Below are 21,584 nucleotides of genomic sequence, written 5' to 3'. Positions count from 1 at the left end.
AGTTAACGTCAGAACGTTATAAACAGAAATTTAAAAACATAGGCTTACAGTATTTCTTAACATCGACTCTTTCTAATGACACATAATTCTTCCGGTCCGGTTTGTCCCTCCATGGGTGCCGTAGTGAATGTCAACAAATCGCTGTCAAGAGTGTTGAGGAGGTTGTTGAGGTTGCTGCAAAGAGTTTCAGAAGCTGCAGGGCAGATCAGCGAGCGATTGTAGGAAGTCTGACTGTATACAGTCAGTGGTTAACTGGCTGGACAAATGGGCCCACTTGACCTACCTCTCGATTGCTTAATTTTAATCTTTTCATACTTACATGACGAAGACTTAATAATAGCATCATATGTTTGTAAGGTAAGCGAAGCAAAGGGTGAGTCGATAGTCAATTGCGGAAGTGATATTTCTTTGGGCGGCGGAGGAGGCATGTGTAGATTATAAATTGCGATGTGGATACACATGTTTTATGCATGTTGTTATAAGATATTACTAAATTGGGTAAACTTCCCAAAAACGTCACAAATCGTTTAACCAATGTGGTTTCATGGTAACTTTAATGGTTCAAGTTGTGTTCTTCATCTTCCATTTGGCGTTTTTGTTATGCGTTTGTTAAAATCCATCTTTTGAATGCTGTTGTGAACATTCTGTCAAGCACTGCGTATACTATTGTATGCAATACCAAACTTGTGTTCACATTTTGCTGCTCATATTGCAAGTTAAACTTGGCTTAGCTGTTTAGGGCATGACTGTTCAGAGGCTATTGGGTCATATAATTGTGGAAAGAAAAAGCAGTATGTGAAAGCCTCACAAGGCACTGATTTAGCAGTTGCAGTAGATGTCAAAGCATGTGCCGGATATCAGAGGGCCTATTTCATGCTCTGAATCTGGTTTACTTCTGTCTTGAATAGGCATGGCATGAGGCAGCAGAGACTCCATGGCTTTGGCGGTAAGTAGGCCGATGGTAAATCAATCAATTTACCATCCAACCAACTAATTAATCAGTCAATCAATCATCACTTTTCCCTCCTCCTCTACTTCTGAACTCCATCCCATTTAGAAAAATCTGTCTGCGGAGATGGGGTTTCTGCAATATTGGCAACTTTTTGTCTGACATCGGCAAGCAGAGCTGGAAAAGCTACTACCTGCGACGTGCCCTCTTGGAGTTAAAAATGAAGACTGGAAGGTCGGGTGGTGACTACACCTGCCAAAGTCTGCGAGGCCACAACGGTAAAGTAGAATGGTTGTATGCATAATGTGAGAGAGAGAGAGAGAGAGAGAGAAATACATGTGATTCAGTGGAGAGTGAAAAATTTATTTGTCTCAAGTACTAACTACTAACTAAATTAGTATCATGTTTTGCACCCACTTAGGGTTCATATGGCTATTAAAAGTGTAATAATCTCATTTATAGTTGATATTTGTGATTGTGGTAATTGTGTGAACACAGTAGGGTGCTTGAAGGTGTCAGTGTGCCTGTAACTAATGGTCTGTTTGAACCTCAGGCAAAATCATTGGCGTTGTGTATTTGGCTGGGATCAATGCAGTCTCTGAGTTCTGGAACCAGTCCTCCATAGTGTGCAGTGCCTCCACGGATGGGACAGTGAGGGCCTGGGATGTTCAAAAGGCAAGTCGTTTCACTGCAATACTAAATACTTATGCATAATGCAATATATATTCATGGACGCAGCATCTTCAAAGCAACTCTATGTAGTTCTTTTTATCTAAACATGTTGGCTTCAAACTCACTTTGATGATACACTGGCTTACAATATGGAGAATGGCATCTAATTCTTTTTTCGATAGGCCACCCAGCTGTGGTCAAGTCCTGAGCAAAGACCGCTTTGCGACATTGTTGCAGACCTGCAGAATAATGTAGTGGTCACTGTGGACAACACTGGAACAGTGAAAGCCTGGGAGGGGCCAACAGGTGGGGAAGTGGCTTCTTTTTCCACAGGCTCACCTAAGAATACACTGTATGCATGCAGCATCAATGACAAGCCAGTCATCATTGTGAGTTCCCACCTTCATTCATGTGGATTTGGGTGTTGATGAGAATTTTTTTTGTTTTAAATATTTTGCATTTTAGAGAAGGCACAAATAGAGGATTACAGATGCAGAGCTTAGTGGGCAAATAAGTATTTTTAAAATTGACCTTTTTATACGAATTCTCCATCTGTGCCTCTGTTTTCTTTCATTTGAAGCTCAATTTAGTTAATGCTTAAATTACAATACATGTAATAAATAAGTTATGCAGGATTAACAAATAATTAACAATAAATACATTATTTTGCCAGGTTGGGTCAAATAATGGGGCGCTACATACACTGACGAGTCCATCATTGTCAAAGCTCTCGAGTCATGTGGTGTTTGACTCATTCAGACTTAACTTGATTCTATCATCCCCTGACAAAAAGTGGATTCTAACGGCCACAAAGGATTGCTCTGAATTCAGTCCAAAGGTATAAAAAAACAGCCCAAATAACATTTACTTCCCCTTCTTAACATTTCTGTGTGACATCACACTTGCAAATTATAATAATATTACTAATTGATAAGAATTGTCTTGAGAGTAGCAAATATAGTGCTAGTCACGTTGTGTTTTATGTATAACTTTTAACAGTTTAATCAATGCTTGCATCTTTATTTTTTTACTACTTACTTTTTTTAATTTATTACTATTTTATCGTTGCTACTTAGATATTCTTCAGTCCAAGTTTGTCCAGTGGCCCTGAGGGTGAGGGTCCAGTCAGTGTTAGTCTGCCAAGGTCCGTCTGTGGTGTCTATTCTGCAGCCTTCCTGCCATCACACTCAGCCAGGGTGGCGGTGATCCACCACAGTGATCTCTCACAGAAAAAATACCTCTCTGTCTTCAACATCAGCATGACAAAGACAAAATATGATGAAGAACCCTCAGGTAAATGCTCATTAGTGGGATTGTTGGTAGGTAACATACAGGAGCTGGACACAGGTAAAGTAGACCAAGAACAAAATAAATTACTGTAATACCTAAATACACTTGCATTTCGGGACATTTACAGTATCTTTTTATCACCCTAATGATTATACAAACAAAGCAACAAAGAAAGCCAAAATCAGTACTTACCCGTACCCAATTGTAAAGTAACTAAATTGAATAATCACTAAAAAAAAGGGTTCCTGTAACTCAACTGGAAGAGGAAGTTGGAAACAATACCACGTTACATATGGGTTACACATATATGCCACAAATAAGTATATATATATAGAGGCAGAGTATATATATCACTCAAAATTGCTTTGGACACTGTAAAGTGCTTCACCATCTGCTAAATGAATACGTAATTAGCACATATAAATTGATGAATAATTGAAAATAAATAAATATGAATATTTCAGAGCCCTCCCGAGTGTCACTGTAATAAGTGCATTATGTGTACAGTTCAGCAGACCGAGTCCTTTGAGCTGGACCTGTCGTACACAAACATCCTGCTCCAGGCCAGAGACAGCAACACACTGGTGGTGGCTGCAGGAAACCAGATAAGTGTCTACTCTGTGAAAGGAGCTCTCATGCAAAGGATGGAGGACCACACACAGCCCATCATGTCCATTTGTGTGGTGAGACTGCTGCTGATTGACTAATGACTAGAGTGAATGACGCAGCCTTTCGGCCAAGGAAATATCTGCCCTCAGTCCAAATGCTAAATTTTCTGTAACTTTTGGTCCCATCAAGTTGAGAAAAAAAGAAACAATCAACTGTAATAAGCTGACCACATCTGAGTACTGTGGCTGACCACCAATGGGCTTCACTCCTTGTATACCACATTACAAGTGAGATAGTTGTAACTTGTACATGTCTTTTTTTTGGATTTATGTATGCATACATTAATATTTATTTATACTGCAGGACAATTTCCGTGTGGTGACTGCCTCTCGTGATCTGTCTTTGAGAGTACTGACTTGGAATCATGAGAATGAGAAGGGTCTCTCTCTTGAAAGCCAGTACCATCTATTGGGAGGCTCACAGACAATGTCAAGGTACAATACATTGTCTATTTGTATTTTTTTTTACTAACTTCATTAGTATTTGTTGCTAGAATACATGCCCAGTAATGGGTGTTGGGATAGATTCCAACTTGTAATGGGGTCTGTGCCAGCTTTTGGAAGCCCCTCTAGTGCAACCGCTCTTGCAATTACACTTTCAGGCCAGTAGGGGGTGTAGAGGGAGACAAACCTGGGTTAGTTAACTCAGAGTAGGTGGTAAACCTCCTAATAGAAGAGCTGTATGGCTTCATTCTCCTAACAAAACAATACCATAGGGCTCTTGTTGTAGGAGGTTTACCACTTACTCGGAGTTAACTTACCCAGGTTTATCACTAAACCACGTACTTGGAATACCCCCCAGAAGTCTGACTTCTGGTATTGGTTTTATTGACGGTTCTTGTCAATCGTTCACAAGGTCAGCCGTCTGCTGCTGCGTCTTGCCACCCGAAGCCTCCTCCTGGGGATGGAGTCTTCGTGGTTCTCCGTGGCACTCCAGAATTGGGCTGCCCGCTCGGCCTCCTCCTTCCTGTCTCCAGCCTCTGGCCTAAATTAAATTCGCTGCTGAACCATTTTGATGTTGAGTCCACTTATCGCTCAGAGCTCAAGTTGGTTCTGGTGACACAAGGCTGTGAGCAGATGTCTTCTACTCACCCAAATTCGAGTCCACTTTATCCAGGAGACCGCCAAGCACGGCTTTCACATCGTTGTCCCTCTGTTCATTTCTCTCCTGTTCTTCTAACTGTTTGTCCAAGAACGTGTCCAGATCATTCAGAACAGATAGGACATCTTCAGGGATCCCCATGGGCATGAATCCGTCTTCGTAAGCCCTGTTGTCCTGTCCAGTTTTTGACATTGCCAACCTGCTTCAGTTCCTTTATTAGGAGCTTTTGTAGTTCCTTTTTGGTCTTCTTTTTCTTTTTAGTTTCATCCACGTCCTCATCAATGTTAACTCCCAAAGCCTCCAGTTCTCTTTTTAGTTCCTCCAGTCCGTATTTTTTGACACATCCCTTAATCGTTTTATCTTCATTCTGCCGTGCTGCGAGGCAGCAGGCTAAGAACCAGCAGAACCACATTAAAATCAGATCGCCAGAAATCACAGTTTGAACATCAAATGATCAAAAAATCTGAAACTAGCCAACTTTTACACAAGCTCAAGAAAGAGTGAACAAAAATTCCAGTTTACCCTGTGCTATGTTCTATGGCATCATGGTGTTGCCTAGCCACCTTTGTGATCCTAAATGGAATGGTTTGATGCAAGACCATTGTTACTAGTTAAATGCATCATTTAGTGGAAGTTTTGGAATCATTGTCTCTCTTGACTCTTTTGAATGCATGATGCATTATATGATTTAGCAGACAGTTTTGTCCAAAGTGACTTAGAAATAAAAACAATACAATAGTTAAAAATGAACAGTGAACAGTTTTAAAATGTTGATAAAAAATACATTAAGGAAAATAAAATAGCAATATTTAAGCAATATAGCACAAGTGAGAGTGGGGTTGGTCATGGATATTCCCACGGGTGTTGTTCGGCCGTAGCCACGAGGCCGAACACCCGTGGGAATATCCATGACCAACCCCACTCTCACTCGTGCTATATTGCTTAAGTAGAATTATGCTTGTTAGTGGATCTGTGAAAGGTGGTAAATAATAACCACCACTCCCCATAACACCCACATACACGCTTATCAGTCTGCAGAAACCATGTTAAGGGGGTCAGACAGTGTTTGGCAAACACAAGAAAGTTTAAAACCAACAACTAATGGCATCTGTACTTCAGATCAACAAAATTCTCATTTAAAAAACAGGATTGCAAACAATCCAGGCAAAGATTTACATATTTTAAAATGTACCACCAGAGAGGGTTAAAGCGGAGCTAGTAATCAAGGATCTTTGGTACCACTGTAAAGGTTCAGTTCTTATTTTCAGTTACACACTCAGTTAAAATTTAGATTTATCATTAATAAATGAGTCAGCTATCCAAAATATATTTACAGCTCTGGAAATTTTTTTTTCGAAAGAGTAGACGGTCATATTCAAATTTGCAGTGGTCTCTTAATTTTGAATATTTCAACTCAATTGAATGTCATTCAATCGAGTTGTATATATACTTATACTTATATGTTGCGTCTATCTGAATGCACACATATAGACCAAGATGAGCTAAAAAGGTGTGCTCAAAATATCTATTCCAGGTTGGCAGGTCTGTAATTGTAATTCTGGCAAGAAATAGGTCTTGTCAGAAATCTGTCTCGAGATCTTATAATTTTGTATTTTTGTCTACAGAGGATTCACCGTTGTGGCCTGTGACTACATTAGTATTGTGGGCTCAGTGGAGGCTGTGAATGGTAAAGACGTCCTGAAGGCCTACTCTTTCAACACCTGATGAGGGGACCATTCCTCTGAGACTAGGGAAGTGCACAAGTGGTTTAAGACATGCTTGGCTATCTAAAGGTGCTTCAAGTATTTTTTTTGATGTTTTGATATTGAGAATGCTTCTGGGCTCATAATGACGATGTAACTGCGACGGCATAATAGATTAACAGTGTATTACTGTGCACTGTACACACACACTTTCTGTGTTTTAAGTTTACATGTCAGGAATATCTAAATGATCAAAGTATCAATAATCACAGAAGACACAACTATATACTATACTCTACTATATCATTATTGTGGGTCTAGAAGCTTTTCAATTTCACAAAAAAAAAACACTAGCTGCACCAGTATCAAGTTTGGATAGTCTTCCCCATATCAGTGTTGTGATGCCAACCATTATCAAAAATTGTATTCACGTCAGCTATGCTATATCAAGTTAAGTTTACATGTAAGGTTTACAAGGTTTAAGATGACAACTGACATTGTTTTTTTTTACAACTTTAATTGTTCATGTTTTATTTTATCATTCATCTTACATATAAATTTCGCATTATTCTAAAGCCTCTCAATTTCCCTGAGACAATAATAGGACTTGCAGAACAAATAAACAAAAAATGTGTACAAAAAGTAAATAACTGCAATCAATAGAAAATTATTTGCATTCACAAAACAAAATGGCACAAAATCTTCTTTCCAAAACCTGAACACAAGTAGACATTCGAAGATGCGTTTTTTCTCCAGGAAGAGATAGAACTAGAGTTAAGTATCAATACACTGACTGCTGATTTGTTGATTGAGTTAGTCTGTATTGACCTAAGGTATCCCAGGCTATTGTCCATACACACAAGAAATGGCAGTTTTTCTTTACTGCAGTTCAAGCTGCAGCCTCACTGATCTTCTCATCTCCTCCAGAACAGGTTTCAGAATTGACTCCATCGTCTCATACACCTGCTTGCCCTCTTTTGAGGCCTTGTCAGTCTATAAACCACAAAACAATACAAAAATTAAGAGGATTGTTTGTAGAATATATTGTATTTACAGTAAATTACTTTAGGTACTTTCATTTCATTTCAAAGGGAAGCGAGCTCTGGGTTATTTTAACACATTTACAATCAGCAAATTCAGATAATTGTCACTAAATAACAAAGTTTGGTTCTGGTGTTCACTAGGCAGTTCCATGTGTTCTAGTCTAATCTAGTGGGATTCTTTTGTAACCACCTTTGTGAAAGCCTTAGTGATTCGCTCCAAAAAGGCCTTTTCCACCTCCTCAGTGACCTCCAGTGCATAGGCAAAACATTGCAGGATACACGTGAGAGTCTCCTTTGGGGCCTGAAGTGGATAGAGCACGCAAATAGCACTGACAATTCATATTCATGACAGTTCACTGAAATACATGTGTAGATGACTATTTTCTCTAGCAAAGAAAATTGAAGATCAGAGAAAAGCTGTTAAGACATAAAACAGCAGTGTTTCGAAATCCTGCCATGTGTTGCATACACATTGTTATTTCTTTTTTGACTCTATTGGCCTGCACTCTGATAAAAAAATAAGTAAATTCTGCAGAAGTGCAGCGTGAACCAGAAGCTCTGACCTTATTCAGTCTGTTGAGGATGGTGTTTGGATCACAGTGGCCTTGTCCTAGTATCAGGACGTCCTTTGCAGAGAGCACAGGCTCCTTCAGCTGTTCTATCCAGGACCACATGAGGCCGGCCAGGATGAAGGGGTCCTTCTCCAGACACAGCTGTTCCCACACACCTGCCCCACAGTTCAGCTCTTTCTGTAAGACCACAGGCAACAGAGGACATCTTCATTATAGCAGACGCCTTCATCCAAAGTGACACAAAGAGGAACACAAAACAGTTATTTCTACAGCGTGTTCCAAGTTATTATGCAAATTGGATTTAAGTGTCATAAACGTTTATGTTTTTGTTTTCAATTAAACTCATTGTGTGTCAGGGCTCTTTGGATCATTGAAATCAATCTCAGACACCTGTGATAATTAGTTTGCCAGGTGAGCCCAATCAAGGGAAAACTACTTAAGAAGGATGTTCCACATTATTAAGCATGCCACAGGTTTCAAGCAATATGGGAAAGAAAAAGGATCTCTCTGCTGCTGAAAAGCATGACATTGGACAAGGTATGAAAACATTGGATATTTCCCAAAAAGGTATGCGTGATCAAGACATTTTTCGCTGATTCAGAGCAGAGGTGGGTTCGTGTAGACAACGGCATAATAAGGAAGGTTTCTGCCAGACAAATTCATAGGATTAAGAGAGCAGCTGCTAAAATGCCATTGCAAAGCAAACAGGTATTTGAGGCCACTGGTGCCTCGCGAACCTCAAGGTGTAGGATTAGTGTGCATTAACCCTTCTATTCAGCCACCCTTAAACAATGCTTACAAGCAGAAATGGTTGCAGTGGGCTCAGGAACACATGAAGACTCATTTTCAAACAGTTTTGTGTACGGATGAGTGCCGTGCAACCTCTAGATGGTCCAGGTGGATGAAGTAATGGATGGTTGGTGAATGGCCACCATGTCCCAACAAGGCCGAGACGTCCGCAAGGAGGAGTCATGTTTTGGGCCAGAATCATGGGGAGAGAGCTGGTAGGCCCCTTTAGGGTCCCTGATGGTGTGAAAACGACCTCGGCAAAGTATGTAGAGTTTCTGACTGACCACTTTCTTCCGGGGTACAAAAAGAAGAACCGTGCCTTCAGTAGCAAAATCATCTCATGCTGCAAAGAATACCTCTGGGCCATTGGCTGCTATGGGCATAAAAGGAGAGAAACTCATGGTGTGGCCCCCATCTTCCCCTGACCTTAACTCTATTGAGAACCTTTGGAGCATCATCAAGCAAAAGATCTATGAGGGTGGGTGCAGTTCACATCCAAGCAGTAGCTCTGGGAGGCTATTCTGACATCCTGCAAAGACATTAAAGCAGAAACTCTCAAAGAACTCACAAGTTTAATGGATGCAAGAATTGTGAGGTGTTTTTTTTTTTTTTTTTTTTTTTTTTGTTTTTTTTTTTTGAAAAATACTGTTATCATTTAGCCTGGCGGGCCATCCTATATCATTGAAATGTATAGTCTGGAATCGAACCATTCACCTCGCTTAATCCAAGGGGCGGGCAGAGAATTGTCTTTCAAACTGCCTAGGCATGCAATAGGCCAGCGCTACGACCATATCTGTATCCGGTCGGCAAAACGGCAAATACATCCTTCTTCGAAAGGAATGACTATTGTGTTGCTCAACTTTCAAAGAAAAGCACAAGTCCAACTAAAGTTGACGCCAACTCCGATTCAAACAACCGCTCTTCGTTCGCCATAGCCACCTTCCTTGTTGTTCACCGTCGCAGGACTGTCGTTATCCTGTTAAGCCCGCTTTAAGACTCTCTAACAAAATAGAGCGCTGTGATTGGATGACGTCCACGGCGTCAGCCAATAGAAATCCCAATGATTTGATACTAGACGTACAGGCTGAGCAAATTAATTTGCCGCCGCTAGGGTGCGTCTAGATTTCTAGGCTAGTTATCATTGGGAGGTTTATTCAATAAAATTCGAATTATACTCTAATGACAGGGGCGTCACTAGACCTTATTCACTGGGGCCTTCACGTGCCTTAGTAAAAGTTTCCAGTGCCCCAGTACAATTCTAGCGCTGCTCTCACTGGAAATGGCATTCATGAGCGCATCTCCGTGCCTGCTTTAGTCATGACTCGAGCCTGTCACTTACCAGCCAATAAAAAAAAAAAAACAAGGAAAAAAGAAAGGGGCCATAATAGCCAATCAGGAAATAGCACCTCTGTAGCTGGGTAAGATTGAACGCAACAACCTATGAAAATCGTTCACATGATTCTTCCGAGTATTTCGTCCGCTCGAGCTCGTCATATCACTCTGGGCACAGAGTAAGTCGTCCCCTGTTTTAATGTTACAACAAATTCACAACTTGTTTGACAGAAAAAATGACAAGTTGATCGCTGTTAGAGAATGTTGCCCAAATAATTAGCATCTGTTTTTCAATGCTTAGCGTCGTAGCCTAAATTTAGCAACAGTTTAGCAGCTTGTGCTCTCTCACTCACACAATATACACACACGCCATGTGTAGGCTGCTGGTAATAGCCAGTGCTGTGATTTGATCAATGGTTTAATGGTTTGCTGCATTTGTAAATGTAGCCTATAATAATCTACACAGAATCAGACTTCTGTGTAGATTATAAGGCTATATTTGCAAATTATCACCAAAAGTCAGTATGAAGGCTTTAGTAGGCTATTTAAGCTACAAAGAACTGCAGAATTGCCAGGATGACCACAGGACCCTTGCCTGAGAGGAAAGTATATCTCAATTTTGACTAAAAATAAGCTTCCCTTGTGTAGGAAAGCCTATTAAATTCATGCAGTGAGTACAGTAGGCCAACTTATGCCTATGTGTGGATGTTGCTGCAGTGGCTGCTACAACAATTGAGGGAGAGAGTGCTGGAGGAGGAGGAGAAGGAGGAGGAGAAGAAGGAGAAGAGAGGGGAGAAAGAGCACAGGCTGGGCAGTCCAGTACCAGGCAGGAGGAGGAGGAGGAGGAGGAGAGAGACAGGCAAGAAATGGATGAGGACATGATGGGGGCTAGACGTAAAAGCCATTTATTTCATATTGCGCGCACATTTAAATGTTTTTTTTTTTTTTTTTTTTTTTTTTTTTATGTATTGGGTGTTGGGGGCCTGTGCCCCAGCAAAGGTCTAGAATCGCCCCTGCTCTAATGGTTGATGACTTGAAAATTATACCCACTGTCATTTGCATCAACTATTTAGGAAAATTTGAGAAAAATGAAATTGGCATAATATTTTGGAACGCAGTGTATTTTGCACTAAATATATTTCACTAAAACTGATCTTAAAAATCAGCAACATGTGCAAGTATTAGGTGAATTACATGCAGTAGTTAAAGGAGAACCTACAGTTCTCACATAGACCTTCACTTCAATTCTTTTTAAAGCATCACTATGTAGTTTTGGTCTAAAATGGTCAATTTAAAAAGTATGCCAAACCTTGTAAGCACCATCCAGGGCCTTATTAGCCCTTCTAGAGGCTTGCTAACATAATTTGTAGTGAGCAATGTCATGCTGTGAAAGATTTTCCAATGGGTGTGGCAAGCGGTCTGCTGGCGGGTTGCAGACAAATTGCCCAATATTTTGCCACTATTGGTCTAAAATCTTTTTCATTTTTCAGTTATACTCCATATATAATTGTATTAACTTTTCTTAATATTCATGACAAGTTAAATTTAAAGAGATGGTGGTCCAACGGTGGACCTCGAGTGGCACACCACCAGTGGCATACAACCAGCGGTCCGCTATCTGCCAATCTGTTTTTGCTATCTGGGAAGTTGCGCTGCTTGCTGTTAAAGGGAATGACAGATGTCACTCTCATTGGTTTAAAGGATGTTATGCCCAAACCACACCCATGACTGATTAAGAAACACAACCCTTTTGAACAATGCGCCCGACGTCTGATCGCAAAATCACGCCGAATGTGGACTGGACACGCCCTTAAGCTTTGGCCTCGGACCATCCATTTCTGATCGCCAAGATGGGGCCTGAAGAATTGTGCCAATTAGAATCAGCTGGTTTAAGTGAATGGTTGGCACAGATACTGTATGTGGTAGGACTTTTACTTTCTGAAGCTGGACTTTTCACACCTCTGCCTATAAAAACCCCATACAATTTAATAGCTTTGCTTTTATTACACATGCTCCATGGGTCATTCCACGTCAATTCAACCAGGGCCCACGCACTTAGGTCTCAAAGAATTCTGAAAAAATGACCAGGTGTACCTATGTTACCCAGGAGACACACCTTAAAATTACTTCTATGTAAGATCAATACTTTCCAAGATACAGCCAGTTTAACAGGGGGAGTGGGTGTCGATTTTGTTCGGCTTCTTTTTTTTGTCAAAGTTCACAAGTCCATAGCGCAAGAACTAAACCATGTAGGAATAGTAACCATAAATAGGAATAGTATGTAGCAAAAGTCAAATTAGTGTTTTTAAAAAGAAGGGATCATGGAGAATAAAGAAAAAAATATTTTTAAAAAATATTTGTATATTCCCACAAGGTGTTTGGGTGCTCTAAAAATGAGAACCAAAATGATTTTTCAGACTTGTGAGGTCTGCTGTTCAGACCCTGAAGGGATTCATTTTCTGTTCATTACTTTTTGTGAGAGTGATTCTACTTATCTCAATAAGGAACATAAATCAAGAGCCTATGTTGAGTATAAATATGTCTTCTGAAGGCCTAAACAGAGCCCAGCCAAAAACTCCAATACAATTTTGATCAACTTTGAGGGACAGCTATGACCATTAAGGATTACCCAGACCAAATGTGGTGATTTCGCTACATACTATTCCTATTTATGTACCAGCATGCAAAATTTGAGCCTCCTACATGGTTTAGTTCTTGCGCTATGGGCTTGTGAACTTTGACCAAAAAAAAAAGGCAGAACAAAATCGACACCCCCCTCCCCCAGTAAAACTGGCTGTATCTTGGAAAAGTATTGATTGAATTTTACAGTGTGTCTCCTGGGTAACATAGGTACACCTGGTAATTTTTTCAGAATTTTTTGAGACCTAAGTGCGTGGGCCCTGGTTGAATTGACGTGGAATGACCCCCATGCTCTACCACCACTTCATTACTACTATATGAAAGCAGCAATGAATTCACCCATTCTGTGTGATGTACAGTGTGCAATATATTCCAGCGCCCACTGTACCTGCCAGGCTGCCACTCGCTCCTTGTGGTCGTCTTGCCCATTCACCTCGAGATCCAACGCCAGGGCTTGTGCCAGCAGCAGGTGGCGTGACTCCAGGGTCAGCTCCGTCTGCAGGGTGATGAAGGGCACCTCGGAGCGCTCGGACCATTCCGACTCGGTGCTGACCTCCCCCGGACCTGGCACCTCGTTGCCATTGCGCTCTGCCCTCCAGGCTGATACCATGGCGAACGGGCTGACCACCGTGCCGTTCCTCTTTTCGGTCACCGACTTGCTGCGCTGGAACTGGGTGTTGTTGCTGTGCTTGTTCAAGAGCTGCGAGCTTCCCTGCTTGTCCATCTGCGTCTTGATGTCCCACACGGAACCCTGGCACCCTGTTGGGCTCTGGAACACGGGGCTCTGGTTCCCCGGGAGCGTGACGAGGAGAGGCTCCGACAGGTTCTCCTGGGACGAAGAGTGTTTGTGCAGGTTGGCCAGAACCTCAAGAGGGTTATCTACCACATCCAACTTGGCGGCCAGCCGCTGGATGTCCGTGTCGCTGAAGCTAAGGCTCTTGCGGGAGTAGTGCAGGGGGTGACTGGGGTCGCCGGACGAGGGTAGCCCCGGCAGACGTGGGGGCAGGCCGCTCAGGCCCTTGGTCATCTCCCAGCGCCGGGTCATCTGCCGGAAGGCGTAGATGGCATTCTGCACCTCCTCCTCCTCCTCTTCCGTCAGGTCTGCCACGTCCAGGATCTCCTCAGCGATGATCTCCCGGTTGTCGGCGATGTCCGGCAGGATCTTGCACACCAGATAGACGAGTTTTGGCATATTCCGCAGTTGCCGCGCCTCATAGCCGTGTAGCATGTTCTTCTGTCGCACCAAGTACTCGTCCAGGGTGACCGCTCGGACCTTGGGTTCCGCACAGGAGAACACATTTCGCAGTGGCACCAGGAACTGAACAAAATGCCGCACACACTGCAACTGCCCCCTGGTCTGGATTGAATTTGGCCTCCTGTCACGCACAAAAAGAATGGCCTCATCAGCGGTCATCCTGGTGGAGAAAACCAGAAAGCAGGCCAGCAGCACCCCTGCAACAGCACAGCACACAGACAAAAAACGTCAAGCATTTTTGTTTTTGTCTCATAAGTTTGCCGTGCACAAAGAATGCAGGATTTCAGCTTTAGAATATATCCACATAAAGGCATTAGATCAATCACACATGAAAATTCAGTTCTCTTGCGTAAAAGAAACACAGTCGTCTTCTTGAGAACTACTCAGAGTGCGCAGTGAGGCTCCTGAGGTTAGATCAGGTTGTGATCACAAGATTAAGAAGTCTAACCAGGTGAAATTCATTACTAGTTCCTGGTAGTGAGAAGTCCAATTTACAGATAGCCTTACCTGTCCTCCCTAACCCAGCATGACAGTGGACAGCCACCTTGCCTTCCTGGACAGCAAAACACATCACTTTCACAATATCCAGGAGTGCAGTAAGGGATGTCACGCCATAGTCAGTCCATCCATAGTTGTAAAAGTATACTGAAGATGACAAGATCATTTGTTTCATAATGAGCTGCTCATGACAGACCATGGTGAATAATCAAAAATACAAAGTTGAAAAGATACAAAATACACAAGAGCCAATTCATCTGGAATTTAATTTATCTGTTAAAGTTAATTAAAGTGTTTGTCTTACTTTCCAGAGCAGGAAGATTAAATACTTCTTGAATTGCCTCTCTCTACAACAACCTCTTTTTCTCCGCTATTAATAAAGTAGAATAAAGTATTAATATTTCCCCCTTGTACTCTGCCCTTTGCATATTGAAGAACTAAACATTTGTTACATACTGCCTGCTTCCATGAAGTCCTCTGGGCGGTAGGTGAAGCCACTATCTGGCTCCAAGGGGTTTCCACAGCTGGCATGCTCTCCAGGCTGCTGAAGATTTATGACTGTCCTTATGCCACTCCTTAATGCAGACAAAAACAGGGTTATCTGCACCCAGCCCACGCACAATACACCACACTGGGGAGTGACCCACATAGTCGTCACCAACACTCACTTTAAGACAAAGAGTTGCTTAAATTAAATTGCACTTTCCCAGAAACAGATATATCAAAAGTGATCATGGGGTCATGTGTAATGTTTTACTTTGTGAGGTATTCATGATTTAATACATTACTTTTGTGATACCTGCGAAACTGCTCAATCATATTGAACTTCTCAATTACTTCAGTTGAAGGTCGTGCCATAGCCAGCAATTTATCAGTTACCCTAAAAGAATAATACAAAAAGGGTTTCACAAGTAAATCAATACCACCTGACATTAGAACCATCACAAATATTCTTAATGTAATTACTTCATATTCCATTATAGTATTCCATATGAGATATATTTCAATAGGTCCCTAATTGTCCCCCTATCGTAATACTCATACTCATACTCAAATGAAAAATAAATGGTCATACGAATATCTGTTGGTGTTTAGCTTGATTTTTTTCTTGTTGTATTGTCTCCAAACTGGCTTTTTACGTGCCAGAACAAAACATGTTCTAAAGTGTCAAATCAAGCCACAGTGTACCAGGATGAGTAGAGTCCTTTGATGGCCTGCTGGTCCTCTCTCCAGCGGGAGGCATCCTCATACTTGCAGGCCTTGCCTCCACAGCCAATGGAGCACTGCATATGACTGGGGATAACATGCCTCAGCGTCTCTCCTACCACTGTGTACTTGGCTGTGGGAACGCGTCTCCGCGCTAGAAAGAAGCCTGGAAACACAGGTCAAGTGCAAATGACATGCTTGTTGAAAGATATGCTTGCTGTAGAATAAGTTTGAACACTTTATGTCTTTGATTCCATACCTATGAGTAAATGTCTTTGATTCCATACCTATGAGTGAATGTCCTTGATAGTGTGCATCTGTATTACTGGCTCTCCTTTGATTTTAGGGGAAAAGTGCTGCTTGAATTTATTTTAAAAGTGAATCACTGCCCAATTGTGATGCAATCTAGAAAAACCCTTCACATAGTGCACTCAAAAACCCTTGATTTTTTTGCTCCGTTTCAACCCTCTCTGGTGAAATTTCACCTATTTAAGATTTTAATATCATCCTGGCAACATTCTGGACACTGTCCCCTAGCAAAATCCTGGATACCATCCTCCCAAAATCTTGGATGTTGAGGATGGTATCAGAATCATAAAAAATGTGAAGGGTTCTCCCAGATTGTATCACAATTTAGTTACTCAGAATGAGCATTTTTAATAATGGATGCCGATGGTCTAACTATCTGTCTTCTTACCATCGGTATATGTTATGAAAATGTTGATTTTAGAGTAACTGAAGCCATATTTTTACCATTTCATTTCCATGTTGAGTCAATGTGAATGGAAAACACTTTGGACCAGAACTAGTCTAGAACTTCACCACATAAATTAAACTTGATTAACTGACTTGTCACAAGGATCTTGGTGTAAGCTTTATGCATCAGGCACCAGCCAACAGGGCATCGTAGGACAATCCTCTCTTAACCCCTTGCCCTGATGTCTAATTAAGACATCCAGGTGAAGCACCTACGTTGTAGTCCCAGAACCAGACGTCAAATTACATCAGTCTTAGATTAAGTGCTAAGATTACCCTTGTCTGGATGCTGTCCCAGTCATAGCAGAGCAAGCCTACTTCTAAAATAGTAAAGCCCTGCTTTAAACACTGCAATGGATAATGTATATTTAGCAAGAGCAATACTAACTGTTGTAACATTACAGTGTTTGATTAAAAAACATGTGTGATGAACATAAAATTGAATGGGGGATTATAAAATTTGAGTGTTCCAAATGGGTGAATTTTAATTTTCTTTCTGTACCAGATTCCATGTCTGTGAGAAGAAACACGTCTTTGTCCACAAGCAACACTTTAGGAGATTAACATCCACCTCCATTGCAAGGACTGTGGATGAACACATTAGAGAGCAAAAATCAGAACCGCATTCCATTGACTGCGATACTTTGTTCTGATAAAGAGCCTAAACCAACCATTACTTGTTGAAAAGTTTAAAACATGGATGTATTGTGATAATCCACTAATTTAGCTTGAGGTTCAGGAGACACAGTAGAGACTAACTAATGATTTCATTAAGGTTTAAGGATGTACAAAGACATTCTACCCATGACGAAACCTTATTCAGAGGCTAAGAGACTGCTCTCTTCAAGATCCATAGAACCACTAAACAAAATGAAAGTTCAACTGGGTGTCTTACCTCTGACATCAAGAGAAGTCCGTCCATCTGACGACCCAGTCATCAAAGCATCAAAGCACCCCGGGCCTGATGAAAGCCCCAGAACTCCAGTCCGGTTTCTCAGTGATTCACGGAGATCATCCTGCCTTCACAACCACGGCAGGACTAATAGACCTAATCCACCCCACTGGTCAGAGCCTCTCAGTCAGTGACCTCATACCCAATGTACTCACTGCGGCTTTATTAAGCAGAAACTGTCCGTCCATTCAACTAATCCATGCACGTTTTAAGCACGTTTTCCCCCTTTTAACAATTTTACTTCTGGACAAGGAGAGAAACGCACAGTTGTGGCATTGGAAACCAAATGTTGGAGTGGAGGTAGAGAGAGGTCTGTGGCATCTTTTAGGAGGCGAGGAAGAAATGTCACAAGATCCAGGCGAATGTTTGGCCAGCATCTAATATACACACTTACTCCTAAACATTACACCTGTGGATTGGGCGAGACTAATTATATGGCTATTTCAAACCCCTCCTGGATTAGCCACCTAATCCAATAGATTAGTGCAAATAGACTCCTGAGGGGGCTGGGATGCCCCCTGCCACATCAGAGAAAAGTTAATTCAGGCATTAAGGGTCCTATTTTGAATGATGGGTATGACGCAAAGTCTTAAGTCTAACTAAAGCTAATTTAATAACTAGGGAAATTTTATTTGCTAATTTAACATCATGGGCAAGACCTTAATAGCAAACAGGGAAAAAAATGAGTCCGCTCAATGCTCCCACATGGTGACACACAGTTGCTATAGGTCACAAGAGCATGACTAAGAAGGGATAGAACATGAATTAAGTAATATCAAAGGATGCCAGTTGCACTCCAACATTTTATAAAAACAGCAGAATTGTTTTCCTGAAATACTAATAAATTGGAGGTTTGTGTTTGTTTTCCAAACTATATAGTGTCATTAATGGCAAATAAAAGCATCACTATGTAGTCTTTTGCATCTATAGACTGACTGATTCTAAAAACCGAGTCCAGGGATGGCAAATATTTATGACGCTGAATTGATTGATTGTTGACTAAATTGAAGGTGTACATTATCTTCACTCCATCAGTTTTTTTTTTTTAGATAATTGTTTAGGCAAAGTGTAAACTAGTAATGGAACACAGTCTCTGTGTACGTCATAGCAGTGGTTGAGTCAATTGAATTAAAAAGAATCTGCTGAGTATGTTTGGAATGTACTCAATATGTCCTTATTTGACTCCAAAGGTGCTCCATCCTCAGTGTGAATTCAATCAATCACAATCAAACCGAGCCCTCATTCTTATTTGTGTTCACACTTGGTGACCTGTATTGTTTTGCAAAAGACAAAGCATTGACAGTCAGTTGCTCTATGACACAGACTTGGGCCAACTAGCGCATGCGATGATAGGCTCAGCCCCTATAAACCTGATTACCGCTAGGATCTCTAAGTCGTAAAGGTGTTTAAGCAAACAGTGGTGACGCTAGCACAATATCAAATGCTGTCTGTTGAATCCTCACTGAGATCATAGATGAAAGTGAAAATGTCACTTATTTTAGAGGTTTAAACATATTTTATATACTATATTATATATACAGCGGGGAAAATAAGTATTGAACACCTCAACATTTTTTTCAGTAAGTATACTTCCAATGAGGCTATTTGCATACATTAGTATACCAGACATTAGTATTAACTCAGATAATCCACCTATATAAAAAAAATCCAAACATTAAAGTCCATAGGTAGAGTTATGTGCAATAAAGTGGAATGACACAGGAAAAAAGTATTGAACGCGCCTGCTGAAATTTCTTAAATACTTTGTGGAAAAGCCTTTATTCGTAATGACAGCTTTAAGGCATTTCCTGTATGATGAAACTAAACAGTCACAGTATTCTGGTGTGAGTTTGGCCCATTCTTTTAAACAGTCCTTTAATATTGAAGATTTCAGGGGTCCCTGTTGTGAATCCTGATCTTTAGTTAACTTCCAAAACTGTTCAATTGAATTAAAGTCAGGGCCTTGATTTCCTTTCTCTGAAACCAATTGAGAGTTTCCTTTGCTGAATGGTTTGGATCATTGTCCTGCTGGAAGGTCTAGCCATGTCTCATCCTCATCATCCTGGTGGATGTAAAGATTCTTCCGGAACAAAATGACTCCATTCATCATTCCTTCAACTGTATGAAGTCTGCTAGTACCATGAGATGAAAAACAGCCCACACCATGATGCCACCACCTCCAAACCTCACTGTTGGTAGGGTATTTTTAGGGTGATGCACAGTGCCATTTCTCCTCCAAATATGGTGTGTAGTATGACATCCGAAAAGTTTAAATTTTAACCAGAATACATTCTCTCAGTATTTCATAGGATTGTTCAAATGTTGTGTAGCAAACTTTCAACGAGCTTTGACATGTTTTTCTTCAGCAATACAGTCATGCGGGATGAGCGTGCATAGAGGCCATGGCGGTGGAGTGCATTACCTATGATTTTCTCTGTAACAATTGTAGCTGCTGCCTCCAAATCTTTCTGGAGCTTGCTCAGTGGTCCTTGGCTCTTAGGCTACTCTTCTGACTATCCTTCTGACTTCCTGGTCAGAAATCTTGCAAGGAGATCCTGTGCATGGCCAGTGGATGATGTAGTGATGTTCCTTCCACTTTCAAATAATGGCTCCAATACTGCTTGCTTGATGATTCTGAAGTTTTGAAGTGCATCTGTAACCAGTTCCATTAATATATTTTGCAACAATAAGGTTGCAAAGATCTTGGGAGGGCTCTTTGCTTTTACCCATCATGAAATGTTTCTTGTGACACCTTGCTAACAAAAAACCTTTTTATAGCTAACAGTATGTACTAACCCAGCTTATATCAATTTGTACAGATAGGAGGGATAATTTCTCTAACTACTTATAGATTCCAGTTTGTTCCTTGCCATTCTTTGCGTTTGTGTACTGCTTTTTCTTAGCGTGTTCAATACTTTTTTACTCATAACACTACTTTTAGACATTAATGTTTGGATGTTTATATATGTGTGGATAAGTTAATACTAATGTCCGGTGAAAATTTCATGCGAATAGCCTCACTGGAAGAATACTTACTGAAAAAAATGTTGACGTGTTAAATACTTATTTTCCCTGCTGTGTGTGTGTGTGTGTGTATGTATATTATGTCTAATATTGTTATATTGTTTACTCTGTAATACCTCTGTTTGTTGCATATTTTACTATCTTCCTCAGGGGACAGCGCATACACTTAAAAACAAAGACTATGTAAAAATGTCATACCAGATGACTACATCACATGCAATACAACTCCGCATACTTGTGGTCTCTGGTTAACACAGAGGCCCCAATGCAAAAGTACTTGTTCCTTTATAGGATAATTCCAATGGATCAATAGACAGGCATTCACAGCTAATAGAACAAGCGTGATATTACATGCATTAATGAAGGGGTTACATTTGATTATTTCAGCTGTGTGTTGTATCATAGTCTCCCTTTTATTTTATACATTGCAAGACATTTCAGAAAACAAACAAGATGTAACAAGTACTAAGCCATGGTGTGCTGCCTACATGTTAACAGAAGACTCAGTAGAGCCTAAAAACCACACCACAGCAGATGAGGCATCCACAATTGAGTTCAACCTGGACTTTAGGAATCACAGGTTTGGGACAGTAAATAAGGACAGTGTATCAGATATTGTAATGCTAGGTGCAAAATCAACATCAACAATCACTATTTGTGTACAGAGGGGTATTCCAGAAAGCAGGTTTACTGGCTTAACTGTATGTAAACCCAGAGTAAACGGTAAACCTGGGATTTCAGTTCCAGAAAGCTCAAAAAAGTGTGCTGTAAGTATGTTGGGGATGTGTGTTGGAGAAGCTTCCTGATGAAATAATGTGCTGTGTATGTGTGTGGGGGGGGGGGGCGCAGGGACTTACTATTGCAAGCAGAGTACTGTGTGAGTGATGACAGTGAAGGTGTGTGGGCGGGAGGGGAGTGGAGCAGTGACTGTGTGTGTGTGTGTAGTGTGTGTGTGTGGGTAGGTGGGGGCAGTGTGCTGTAAGTATGTAGAGGATGTGTGTTGGAGAAGATCCTGAAGACAATGTGCTGTGTATGGGGGGGGGGCGCAGTGTGCAGCAAGTATGTAGAGGAGGCTTACTGTAGCAAGCAGTGTGCTGTATGTATGTGAAGTGATGACAGTGATGATGTAAGTG

The 21,584-nt window shown here is 41.1% G+C and overlaps 2 protein-coding genes and 1 long non-coding RNA gene across 3 annotated transcripts; 1 reads left to right on the top strand and 2 right to left on the bottom strand.

The window, feature by feature from the left end:
• The first annotated feature begins 155 nt into the window (after window positions 1–155).
• Window positions 156–7,034, top strand: fbxw12 (F-box and WD repeat domain containing 12). Its single transcript, XM_042098643.1, has 10 exons — window positions 156–357; window positions 909–946; window positions 1,058–1,227; window positions 1,503–1,624; window positions 1,804–2,010; window positions 2,295–2,459; window positions 2,698–2,914; window positions 3,419–3,594; window positions 3,884–4,014; window positions 6,307–7,034. Exons 1-10 carry the CDS (start codon window positions 265–267, stop codon window positions 6,404–6,406), a joined length of 1,419 nt encoding a protein of 472 aa, XP_041954577.1. The 5' UTR covers window positions 156–264; the 3' UTR covers window positions 6,407–7,034.
• LOC121713753 lies at window positions 2,626–5,431 on the bottom strand. The gene is made up of 2 exons (XR_006032936.1): window positions 4,672–5,431; window positions 2,626–4,564 (listed from the first exon to the last, which is right to left on the bottom strand). It is a non-coding gene; the product is annotated as an uncharacterized LOC121713753 (long non-coding RNA).
• Window positions 7,035–7,222: 188 nt separating the features above from the next.
• Window positions 7,223–17,452, bottom strand: ptpdc1b (protein tyrosine phosphatase domain containing 1b). Its single transcript, XM_042098642.1, has 10 exons — window positions 17,371–17,452; window positions 16,978–17,060; window positions 15,702–15,885; window positions 15,313–15,393; window positions 14,970–15,088; window positions 14,523–14,660; window positions 13,149–14,212; window positions 7,991–8,176; window positions 7,618–7,728; window positions 7,223–7,377 (listed from the first exon to the last, which is right to left on the bottom strand). Exons 2-10 carry the CDS (start codon window positions 16,985–16,987, stop codon window positions 7,264–7,266), a joined length of 2,007 nt encoding a protein of 668 aa, XP_041954576.1. The 5' UTR covers window positions 16,988–17,060; window positions 17,371–17,452; the 3' UTR covers window positions 7,223–7,263.
• Window positions 17,453–21,584: the final 4,132 nt, after the last annotated feature.

The sequence above is a fragment of the Alosa sapidissima genome, chromosome 7 (assembly GCF_018492685.1).
Source record: "Alosa sapidissima isolate fAloSap1 chromosome 7, fAloSap1.pri, whole genome shotgun sequence".
Lineage (NCBI taxonomy): Eukaryota > Metazoa > Chordata > Actinopteri > Clupeiformes > Clupeidae > Alosa > Alosa sapidissima.
Note: the sequence above shows the minus strand (reverse complement) of the source record. Positions and strands in the feature narration are given on the sequence as shown.

Coding starts and splice junctions, on each gene's coding strand:
- fbxw12 (XM_042098643.1), top strand. CDS start 265: ATGGGCCCACTTGACCTACCTCTCGATTGCTTAATTTTAATCTTTTCA. Junction 1,625..1,803: donor GGGCCTGGGATGTTCAAAAG/GCAAGTCGTTTC, acceptor TTTTTTCGATAG/GCCACCCAGCTGTGGTCAAG. Junction 3,595..3,883: donor CCATCATGTCCATTTGTGTG/GTGAGACTGCTG, acceptor TTTATACTGCAG/GACAATTTCCGTGTGGTGAC.
- ptpdc1b (XM_042098642.1), bottom strand. Junction 15,089..15,312: donor ATGATTGAGCAGTTTCGCAG/GTATCACAAAAG, acceptor GTCTGCATTAAG/GAGTGGCATAAGGACAGTCA. Junction 7,378..7,617: donor TCACTAAGGCTTTCACAAAG/GTGGTTACAAAA, acceptor TGTGGTTTATAG/ACTGACAAGGCCTCAAAAGA.